This window comes from Oenanthe melanoleuca, chromosome 2 (genome assembly GCF_029582105.1).
Source record: "Oenanthe melanoleuca isolate GR-GAL-2019-014 chromosome 2, OMel1.0, whole genome shotgun sequence".
Lineage (NCBI taxonomy): Eukaryota > Metazoa > Chordata > Aves > Passeriformes > Muscicapidae > Oenanthe > Oenanthe melanoleuca.
This window is the reverse complement of record NC_079335.1, coordinates 50621884-50634409: the sequence shown is the minus strand read 5'-3', so window position 1 is coordinate 50634409 and position 12526 is coordinate 50621884. Positions and strand designations below refer to the sequence as shown.

The window sequence follows — 12526 nt, the reverse complement described above, 5'->3', positions numbered from 1 at the left end:
AGGATCCTGACTGGGTACCCAGAAACTTACTCGGGCTTCGCAGGAGGCAGCTAGACCCTGGCGAGGGGAAATAGGGCCATCACGCCATCGAGTTAATACCGTATTTCGTCTCATCCTTTCTTCCCAGTTCCTGCCACTCTGTTGAGGGAAATCCAAACCCGGTGTCCTTAAACAACACATGAGGTATCGTCCCACAAAGTAAGCTCGCGGAAAAAGAAAAACACCGGAACTAACCCTGGATTCAAATCAGAGAAGCCAAGAGATCATTATCTATCCGATTGAAACATTTGGAGCAATAAAACTTAGGAAGAAGCCGCGATTGTAAAAACTATTGCACAGACCCTGATACTAGGAAATCGTTTCTCATTATAAAGAAGACACAGGCTAATGCTAAGAAACATCTGTCTTCAGATCTTTTTACAAGATAGTGCCAAAATATTTTTTCTTGTCTCCTGCATACCAAGTATTTTTGTCACACACTTCTTTTCTAACACAGCCAAGATTCCTGCAACCCAGTTTCTTTTCTGTTCTTTTTGCTAGCCTCTTAATTACTCCGGTCTCATATTTCTGCCACTTCCAGTCATGTCTGTTACTTTTTACTACTGTAGTATCTCATAGAAGTAACTTGTACCCACTTACTAGTTAACACCTTGCAGCTTTGTCCATTTTTCCTCATCTTTTCAAGCAGATAATACAGATTTCTGCAGTATGTTAAGATTTTACAGCTATGTTCAGAAGATTATTTAACTTTGAGAAGAAATTTGCTTCTTCCTCAATAGTTTCAATTCTGAATGAGGCCAGGAAGATATTCCTGTAATAAAAGCAGGAACAACTTCTCCTTCCACAGGTACCTCACAAAAGTGAAAAAAAAAAGTTATAGGGCAGGAACTGCATATTAATTGGGTTTACTGTGCTTGAATTACTATTTGTTCTACTAGCAGTGATGTGCAGATGGAAGGAGCCTGCTATCCAGAGAGTCTTGTTCACTGCCTGTTTGCCCTCTGCCCCAGGAAATGCCCCCTGGACATTCACACAAGCACAAGGAATAAATTCTCTGTGGTAGCTCACCTAGTCATTAAAAATCAGTTCAAACCAAGGATTTTAAATCTCTTATTCTGAGTAACCAGCTGTCCTGTCCAAGCCTCATTTCCTTCAGAAATAATTTCACAGACATCAGATCCCAAGCACTCTTGAATAATTTATGGCCCGGAGGGTAACAAATCTTTTTCATGAATATCTGTAACCTCCTACTAATAAATAATTAAATGTCTGCTCATTAACAGTACTAAGAATAAAAAAGCATTAAATTTCACAACATGGATAGTTTAACTTTTCCACTGAGTCTTCTTATATATTCCAGGAATGCTAAGGTTTGATGTATCAAGTGTTCTGATATTAAGAAATTCAACTAATAACATGACCAATAAAATTTATTAAGTATTATATTTACAACTATTTACATATCCCTTCCATAGATTAATATTAAAATAGACAATATACAATTTAAGAATTTTAATTCAAAGGCATTTTGTTGGAAAAAATAGGCTCTATTACGAGACCACCATATAAGAGCAAAAGGGTTTTTTTGTTTTACACAAAAATATTTTCAGTATAGGAAGTCATAGGTATGGCATTACAACAGCAGACTAACATGAAGTATGATTTTGTACATATTACAACAGTTTAGGTATCAGTTATTGAAGGGAAGGAGTTCAGAGTCCTGTGGAGCATGCAATACAGTTCAATCCTTTTACAGTTATGGTGATGAAACAAGCAGCTAAATCAAACGCATGCCATACAAAGAGGAACTGCCAACCAGGAACACACTACACTTAATAAAAACGACAACTTTGGTCCAATAAAACATTAGACAAAAACAGTTTTACAGTTAAAATATCTATTTTATACAGGTTTGAACATTAATTACAAGACTATTTACATTTGCACAATATGTATAAAATAAATTATTTAAAAATGAAGACAATATTACATCTTTTTCCAAAAAGAAATCTGTACAGTAATTTACAAAACATAATAAGACTGATTATTTTCCTCCAAGTCTTCCACTTTCTTCCACAGGCTTTCTTCATTTTTCTGTGGGAGTTCAACTGTTACTGAAGTTTCATAATACAAAGCTTTATAGCAGATTTTAAGTATCATTTGCTTTTTGGTGGATGTTTTAGTTATTAACAGCTTCCAGCGCTGTAAACTCACCAGGTTTTTGTCATACTTTTCAGCAACAAGCTCTAAAGCTACAGGCAATTTTAAAATACAGATAACAGCAGTTACAGGGAATCTGAATTTGAAGTTAGCATCCATCTTCTGTGTCTGAACAAGTGTCTGTGCCACACTTCTCTGTAGAAACACCTGAATTACTGAGAAAGGTAGTATTCCACAGAATTAAGTGCTCTGTCTCAAAAGAAAAATACCTTTGTGCATCACTGCACCTCAGTCTCTAGCTGTCCACGGGGAGGGGCAAGCCAGACTGGTTGTCATATGGGTGTCAATTCAAAGTCATCATTAACATCAACAAGAGGAACATAAAACTCCTGAATTTCATAAATGCTGATAGATTTGTATGTAGCAGGATCAAGCTCTTGCAGTTTCAGCTGCCACTCCAGTCTCTGCACTGCGTTCAGTGCTGCTGCTTCGTGCTGCTGCCTCATCAAAAGGCACGTCTGGTTTAAAATCAAGAAACAAGTTATTGAAATATTTGAAAAAATACAACTGCAACAAGTTTGAACACAGGAAATATCTCTAGGAGCCTCTCTGGTGATTGTAAATAATTCCCTCAGTATGTATTTAGAAATTTACAAAATATTCCATTACACTACACAGCAACAAAAGTTAGTTTTTTCTATACTGATAGACCTTCCTTCGTGCTGCCTCCACAAAAGCCCATGATACTGCACAAAAATCTGCTGTTTATTCATCTCATCTTCATAATGACATTAATTTTCGTTTGTTTTTTTATTTCAAGTGGAAAAACCAAGGAGTGTACCTTTAATTTGTCAAACTTGTCATCAACATCCTGCAGCCATGACATGAACTGTCTTGCATTAAATCGATCCCTCACCGATGTTTTGCTGTCATCAGTCTGCAAAAAAAAAAAAATTAATCAAACATAATGATTCAATCTTAAACATACTTTAAAACACAGAACCTACTCTGTGGGACATAAACAATAAACAATCCCACAAATACTGCTTCCCATGGAAAAAAAAGATTCAAAGTATAAAGGCATATAAATGTTGACCAACACTTCCACTGTAAGCCAGCTACTCACTAAAAATGGGTGTTTTCAGATTCCCTCAAGCTATTTACTGTGCTCTGGTTTTGAAATTTAGAGTGGGAGGCATAAAGATTTATACCCTAAAGTCTTAACTAATAAAAGGCAGATCCTTCCACAAAAACTACTGTGTCTCTTTCTTCTCTTTAAAATTCTATAAAAAATCAAATCAATATCCCTCAGGGAACAGCAAAAACTTTAATAAAGGAAAACTTAAACAGCCTGATTTAACTGACTACACAAGTATTGAATGCAATTTAAAAAATATTTTTGCCATTACAATCCCCAAAAGGAGATTAAAAAAATTGAGCAGACCTGTCTTACATCATGCTTAATGAAATAGTTGTCTTTTTGGTTTTTTTTAATTCAAATTATTTCATAAGGATTAGAATGTCACATCTGCCCACTGTGAGAAACTAGATATACCCTATACATAGTGCTAAAGCCAGACTATGCCAATCTAACATTTAAACAATAACCACTAAATATAACAAGCTGCTGTTCTGGAAGAAGACACTGCAGGAATTTGTACACTGCAGCACAAGAACAAAAAGAAGTCCAACCAAATGTGCAAAGACTGACCTTTCTAGAGAAGAAAATTAGTATTTGCTAATGGGCTAACAGGAAAACAGAAAAATGCATTACAAGACAATGTTTTCTTATGTATCTACATTCTTCTCATTAAACAAATTTAAATCAAACCATCAAGTTGGTACTATAAAACATTTATTTCCATTACATAAAATATTTCATAATTTGCTGAACATTATATGCAAAGTAATTTTCTATGAAAAATTACCACAGACTGAAATAGAAAGCTGTTGAAGCAGTGAGGGGGAAGGAGAGGCATTTTATTACTGCTCTTTTTATTTTATAGATGGTAAAAAAAATGGCAATACTTGGGGGGCACACACAACACCTCAACTTTTCCCTGAACAAAGATTCCTTTTGCTTCACAAAATTTAAATACAGAATCATCTCACCTAAAAAGAACTGTAAAATATTAACTACAAAAATGCAGTTATGTACACAACTCATGTGTTCTTTATCTCTAAAAAGCTGAAGGCCTATGAATTGGAGCAGAAATAAAGCAAAGGATATTCAGAATTTTGGAAGAGAAGAATTTTTGCCCTATCAGTTAGAAGTACTAAGTAAATGATGTTTTAAAAATTTATCAATATGAAGCTTAAAATGAGATAACAATATAGTCTCCATAAACTGCTATCTCCTGCTGAATCACCTTGTTGGGCATAGCTCTAGTTCTTTAAAGATTGGGGGAAAACATAGTAACAGACTGAAGAAACACTGGAAGCTGTAATAATTCTAAAAAGGGCTCCAAAACTAATGCAAAAATCTCCCATATGTTGGAAATGTATGTGTTTCATTTTAAAATGCCCAACAATCAATGCATCAATACTTTTACTCCACCCAAAACATCAACATTTCCTCCTTGCATGATGTGCTTCTTACAGTCACTGTGACAGGTGTCAAATGCTGGTTCCATGTTTGTTAGTTGAAAAAACTGTCTACAAAATACCAATCCCACAATATTATTTTCTCTTAAAGATACAGCTGCAGCCAACTTTGAGTGGCAGTGCATAAAACACACATAGACTGTGAAGCACACTGCTTATATTATGTTTTAATCAGGACTAAATACCCACACTGAACATGTAAATAACATAGCACAAGTCAGTCATATGCAGCCTGACATAATTTTGAAAGAGGTTATTTAATCTAGTAGCATTCAACATTTCACTGTTGGTCATCTTTTTTTTTATGGTACAGTTCTAGTGACTGCCTTGTACAGAAGAGGAAAGTATAATGTAGATACGTCCAGAAAACATTTCCAAGTTTCATAAACAAATTTCATCACTTCACACACTACTGCATTCCAGTTATCTGGATTACTGATCGATGTGATCTTCGATGCTGATAATTTCTTTGCTCTTGTTTAAACTGTATTTGTAAGCTTCAAAAACATGTTCTGTTTATGACTGAAATCTGTTTTCTATAAAAAAATCAGCAGAGGAATTTTCTTATTCTATCCATCCCATAATTCCAGGAGGTAAAACAAAACCAGACATGGTACAAAACAGAAAAACCATGTACACACACCCGTATCTTCCTATTACTGTACACCAAATTGAGTCCCAATATAAGTAACAACCTGCAGTGGGCATAATTTTAACTCCAGGCAAATCAATGACAATTTTTCTATGGGTACAGAACTGTCACCAAGTGCTTGAGCCAGGCTAGCCAGACCTTTTTGTCTGAAGCTGTGGAGGACAAATCTTTACCTGAGCATCCAGAGGCACGTTGTACACCTCAGCATCCAGCAGCACAGTGCAGGCACTGAAGGGCAGAGTTTGATTAGCCAAGGTCCTGGCTGCTCGGTAGTGAACACGTAGAACCTCTTGCTCATTAGAGACAATAAGCTTTTCCTAAGTAAGATACCAACATATAAATATACATTGAGTAAGTTAAGCATTTATAAAAATGTCCACTAATTTAAACATTTCTTTTTAGGGCTCATGCTTTTGAACAGTGTGAGAAATGGCCAGCTAAGGTAGGAGGGGTTGTTCTTCTAATCAAATGCAAAATTTCAATTTAATGATGCAAAGAGTGTCCCTGATGTCAGAACTGAAAACACCTTCTCCTTAGCCCCAGCCTCCACTGATGGCTGAATGTTTCCACTTACTGAGGCAAGTTCTGGTCAATGAGGGTGATGAAAGATGAAAGGTAGGAGGAGCATAGGGTTGGGATACAGATTTGTGAATGTTAACTGTGTGAAGCCTTTTACTCCAGGCACAGTGGCCAAGCAAACTGAAGCAAAAATATAATTTGCAGGATACTGCATGTTGTTTAAAAAAATTAACTCCCCAAATTCACAGCTGCATAAATATTCTTTCCTAAACTGAGATAAGAAAAATACAACTCACTTGACAAAGCTTGACTTACAGTGGTATAAAGTGGATTTCATTTGAAGAACAGCCCATATGAGCAAAATAACTATGAATATGCACAATTTTTTAAGACATAGAAGAATGTTTGTATGTGTTTACTGCTCTACAATAAAATGGCTCTAATTTTTATCAAAATAAAATAAGGTGGATCATAATATTATAATGTATTTCCCATTTTTCAGAAAACAGGAAAAGAAGCACCTTTCCTTTGATTAGAACCATAGAATCTGGGTTGGAAGGGATCTTAAAGATTATCTAGTTACAACCCCTCAGCCATGGGCAAGAACCTTCCACTAGACCAGTTTGCTCAGGGCTCCACACAGCCTGGCCTTGAACACTGCCAGGAATGGGGCATCCACAGCTTCTCTGGGCAACCTGTTCCAGTGCCTCACCACCCTCACAATGAAGAATTTCTTCTTAATATTCTAATCTAAATCTCTTCTTTTGATTTACAACTATCTCACCATGTCTTATCACTTATCACTTTTAACTGTGTTAAAAGTCACTTTCCCTCTTTTATATAAGCCCCTTTACATACTGAAATGCCCCAATGGAGTTTCCCTGGACCCTTCTCTTTTCCAGGCTGAACACCCCCAGCTCTCTCAGTCTGTTTCCCATAGGAGAAGTGCTCCAGCCCTCTCATCAGTTTCATTGCTCTTCTCTGGACTCTCTCCAACAGCTCCATGTCCTCCTTCTACTGGGGATCCCAGAGCTAGGATGCAGCACTCTGGGGGACAAGGGCTCTCACCAGAGCAGAGTAGAGGGACAGAATCACCTCCCTTGCTCTGCTGGCCACAATGTTTTTAGTTGCAACTGATTTCAGTCAAAACTTGAACCATGTTTACAGTCTTGGTGCTTCTTATTTTATACTTCTCACTGAAATACTAAATTCAAGTAAAAGCCCTCCCTCAGCTGGGTTTGTTAAGCCACATTGAAACTGTCAATTGAAAAAGCATCACACTAGGTTTGATGTGGCAGCTCCTTGTATAACTATGTGGAAATCCTTATACATCTGTCCCAGAAAGGGGTTCTGCCTGTGCCCAACAAGCTATATGGCATCTAAAGCTAGGTTACCAAGGAAAAAGGGCAACCTAAAAATAAAGAATACGCCTAAACCAGGAATATTTTCTGTATTTCTGTGCTCAAAAAATCAGTGGTGCCTACAGATACAGTTCTAGTATAATTTTAGGCAGTTTCTAAGCAGAATATTGCCAAACATATTTTAGTCTTATAGCCACACGTGTATCCTCTCAATACAGAATTTACTATGTCTTCAATTCTTCTAACTCAGTCAATTTGGTTCTGAAGTCTACAACTATCATTAGCTTTCAAAACTATAGTGTGAAGCTTCCTTCCCATTGCCTCTAGGACACAACTATTAAGGGACAACAAGAGCAATTAACAGGAAAAAGCTGCTCTCTTACTAACTTGAGGGTTCTGCTAACAGCTGTTCAAACCCCCTCTGCTTAGAAGTTTCTCAAATTAATAAACTTGGATAGAAAGAAGATTACTTCTAAACATTGCTTAACTGATAAAAATGTAGTCTGTTCAGTGAAAAGGCAAAGACTCCTAAAGCTTATATCCAGGACATAAAATTTAATTAGTCTTACCCTTTCAATACTGTGCTGTAAACGTAGTTTCATCCTTACAACCTCCTGTTGTTTAAATAGTTCCTTAAGTGGGTCTGACAGTGATGGAGGTGGTGTAATCTGTGGGAAAAGTTTTAAAAATAGTATAGTGAATATGTATGTAACGTATTTAGCGTTACTTATGTGATCTATCGAAAAAAATCCCAAGAAACAAAAAGCAAAAAAGAAAAATATGACCTTTTCACTTTCCATTAATTATGTGAATTCAATGTGTTTGCAGTAAAATGTTTTAAGGATTCCATACCATAAAATTAATAAACCCAAGTGAAAATGGCGCTTCAAGCTGTTCAGTGTTTTTAACCAGTCATTAAGAGCATTCCATAGCTGTTCTTTTTAAAACACTATACTGTAGAATATAGTAAGAATACAACTTGCTTTCAGTTTTAAAGACTTTTTAAAGCACAGCTGTTCATTGTGAGAAGATAAAAACTAATTAGCAAAATGCAAGAGCAAAGCAAAAAAAAAAATTGCTTAAAAAACCCCCAAAATACTCGATATATTCATACAACGGCAAGAGCATTTTATACTGCACAAAAGATAATCAACCATACTCCTGATCTTGCAATCATGCAGAACACAGGCAAGCACAAAAAAGTAGACTAGAGACCCAGACAGTAGCTTGAAAAAGTGTTTCTTCCTGTCAGTTATTCAAATAAGTTTTTAAAAAAGCTTACTCCTTAAGAAAGAAAATAATTTTAAAAAATCAAATAGACTTGAGTGACATACCAACGTTGTTGCTGAGTTGCTATACTATAAACATTCTGCATCTTCAGTCAATTATAGCAAGGAACCAGAATTAGTCTGGTCTGAGCTGTATGAAAAACACTGACAAGGCTGACCTGGAACCCTCCTGGCAACTGCAGAAATCAGATGCTTTTTGAGAAGCACCTAATCAACATCTTGGGAGTTTTAAGGCTCCATCCAAAGTTTACTTTCCTTTATGCCAGCTTTATCCGACAGTTCAGCATGGATTTTAACAACTGGCACTGCTTTGGAAAGACCCATTCAAACTAGGTGAAACAGTACCTACTATGTCTGACACTCAAAAACTACAGCTCAAATACATACCTGCTATAGGTAACTACAGTAACTATACTCTACCTCGTACCTAACACAAACAGGAAGATAAATAACTCTTTTCAACAAAACAGATCCTTCAACTGTCAAGAAGTAATAAATCCATTATGGAAATACAGACACATTTAGATTAAACTAGATTATTGGTATCAATCTTGCACCTATACATTCCAGTAGTGATTTATCTACCAGAAATGCTTGAATTATTATTACATTGGAAAATTATTTCGGGACAATTTTTTTCCCCAACTGGAAGTTAGCCAGTGTCTCTGGAATTATAGAACATAAATATGAATAACCAATTGCATTTCTTTTATTAAATTGTTATATGGTATAAAATGACATTCAACTCCTTCACATTTCAAACTACAGAATAAGATACACTTAATTTTTCTCAGTAAAAACAGTCTGGCTCTAAACAGTAATGTTTATGGCATATACCATTTTGTGTAAAACATCAGTATTAAAACAAATATACCCCATATAGTCTAGTTTTACCTGAAAACTTTGCATTCATGGTACAGTACAGTAGTGCTGTCACAATCTTTCAATTGAAAAAGTCAAGATGCTTGTAAGTAATATCAAGCTTTAATTTTAATAAACCCAAAACATCTCCAAAAATCTCTGTTCCTTTGCTTACAGAAAAACACACAGATAAGAAGCAAGATTAAGACACTGTCTATAGATAAGCTTTGGGTTTATGGACCTAAATTTTCTGGAAATAAAAATTTCAGAGCTGGCAAGCATCCATATCATCTGAACAATTTCACAGAATCACAGAATGGTCTGGGTAGGAAGGGACCTTATGGGTCATCGAGTTCCAAGCCCCCTGCCATGTGCAGGGATGCCACCCACTAGACCAGGTTACTCAAGGCCCCATCCACTGAACACTTCCAGGGATGAGGCATCCAGTTTCTCATGGCAACCTGCTCCAGTGTCTCACCACTCTCACAGTGGTGAATTTTTTCCTAGTATGTAATCTAAATCTGCTCTCAGTCTGACACCATTCACCCTTGTCCTGTGACAAATATTGTAAAATGTTATTCCCTTAAATTTACAGTTTAATTGCACAAGAAAAATGAGGATCAACACCATAGAAATAACCTGACAAGGAGCTGATCACCTAGACAGCAGAACTGTGTGGACTTTTATTTAAATATGTAGAACTCTGTTTTAGCAGATTATGTTCAGCCCTGAACACAGATCATGTTCAGACTTGTGTGACACTGACAAGTCTCCATGACCCCAGAATCCCTATTGCCAGTGGATACATCCATAAACTCTTGACTTTCGCCCAGCCCAGCACCACCTGCCAAAACGTACAGCTAAATACTAGATTTGGTTACAGTAATTTATGGAATGATCTGGTTTTTCCTCTCTTCTTGGAAACTTGGGAAGAGTGAGCCTCAGATCCTTAAGGGCCTGAACACAGGATTCAGGCAGGCGCACACCACCTGCTGGAAATCCCAGCTTGTGAACCAGCACTGGACTCAGACAAAGGAAATTGGTTTCTCTGAGAAAGTCTAACTTAAAGGTTTTGAGAGAGCAACAGCCAGAGGAGCCTCTGGGACCTTCTAGTCAAGGAAACCGCTGCTAAAGAGAATACAAAAAAATTGCGTAGGGAAAATACAAACACATAGGTGGGACTTGCGAGAACAGAGCATGAAACTAAACACCACAAAAAAAGGTGCCCTCTTTTTTTGCATAAACAAAACATCAAGCTGTTTTCTTAAGGGCCCACACTCCATACAGAAGAGAGGGAAATAAAGGGGCCCTGCCTGCTTCAGAGAATTTTCTGTTCCCAGTCTGAGAAACGACCCAGAAAAGCCAGACATAACTTGGCCTTGTGCCTCTGCTCCACCTCACCTGGAGCCAGCCATTAGAGCAGGTTTGATTGGCAAGAGCTCATATTCAAGACATGCCCTCCCCATCTCCAAAATCCATCAGCAACTTTCCTGCAGGCCTTTCATGCTTCAAAACAACTGCAGTAACAGCATCAACTCTTCACTCTATAAAACTTCAATCCCCATTTGTGCCTGCTACAAACCTCTACTCTTCTATGTCATCCAAACAACTGGCCTGCTCTAATGCTCTATTTCATGCATTTTGAAATCAAGTTTCTGGTAATAACCCTAAAATTAGATTTTACCACTTGAGTTTCTACAGCAATGCCAGGGAGACTAGACTTTATTAGAAACACATCTGCTAGACAGCCACTGGAGGCTGGCAGTGAATCATTCTGGTATCTCCTCTCAGGAAACAATACAGATAAAGGTGACTGAACCCTGTAGAACATAGAACAATCTGAAAGGCAACAGAGCCAAGTACAATTGAAATTTACTCTGTTAGAAGATTCAGATTTGTTTCCTTCTATTTTGAACTGACCTGATGTCTCGTACCTTATGTTTTGTATTTGTACTGGTGAGAGGGAAGCCATAATTCATATGTGAATACTCTCACAGCCTTAGGTGATCAGGGCTGTAAATTACAATATATAAACAAGGGAGTGGAAAAAAGGTTTTAGCACACCATCTCCTGGTTCCCACCTACAGCACATTTGAAGTTCATCAGATAAACTACAGTGCATCATTAAAATTCCAATGCAGAGAACAGTATGTTACACCAACCATTCTGAGTCTGAGTATCAGAGCTAAATATATGGTCTTCACATAGGCCTACACAAAGGATATCTGTAACACAGCAATAATTAAAGAAAGAGTATCTACTTTCCCTCTATGTAAATTGATGAGGCAAAAATTTGGTTAACAGAGAATCACTAGAAAATCAAAGGAAAAAAAAGGTAAAACAAACTCGACAAAAACATAATTTTATAATTGCTTACTAAATTCTGCATTATAGGCATAACAACATGCTATTAATATTTCTCTATTCCAGACAGACTAGGCTTAGCCTTTATTTTCACTTTGTTGGACAATGTCTACAATAAACAAACACTCCTTTCTGAGAATGAAATGATCCTTGGTTTAGCAATACTCCTTTTTATGATATTTCTAAAAGGAATTATTATGATTGTGATTTTTCGATGGTGACAAAATAAAATTATTAAACTGTGTACACAAGCAAATTCTGCCGATATATTAAATCTGAACTATTGCCAATTTTTTTAACCATTTATTTTTTTTCTGAAAGGAAACATGAAAAGTTTAATCAAAATTTTACACCTACACAAGTGATAGTAATTAAATAAAGCACTTAGCCACATGGGAGATTTTTCACACAAACAAAACTGAGTTGCTTAGAGTATCTTCTTATTTAGAACAAAACTCGTGCTTTTTCTTACACTTTAGCTCTGATGAAAAGAGCCACCAATTTCTTAATAATTCACTTCGGGTTCTCAAAATTTATATTCTTCCTTTTTGCTTCTAGGAGCTTGAAATAAGAAATTCCATCTGTTCTCTCTACATCTGTGGAGTACTACCAGGACCACCCAAGTATATACACAAAACAATCAACTGTTTGAAACATCATTACCATCAGAACATGTATGCATAAGGAAGCAAACCAGAAATCTAAATTAGACAAAA

The 12526-nt window shown here is 36.6% G+C and overlaps 1 protein-coding gene across 2 annotated transcripts in view; it reads right to left on the bottom strand.

The window, feature by feature from the left end:
• Positions 1–1412: 1412 nt before the first annotated feature.
• ANKRD12 (ankyrin repeat domain 12) overlaps positions 1413–12526 on the bottom strand; it is a 59412-nt gene continuing 48298 nt past the window's right edge. For both annotated transcript variants that reach the window (XM_056483653.1, XM_056483654.1), the window contains 4 exons: positions 7866–7964; positions 5590–5733; positions 3002–3097; positions 1413–2678 (listed from right to left, as the gene is read on the bottom strand). In XM_056483653.1, the coding sequence (XP_056339628.1) occupies positions 2493–2678; positions 3002–3097; positions 5590–5733; positions 7866–7964 (525 nt within the window). In that variant the 3' untranslated portion in view covers positions 1413–2492. The remainder of the gene's footprint in view (positions 2679–3001; positions 3098–5589; positions 5734–7865; positions 7965–12526) is intronic.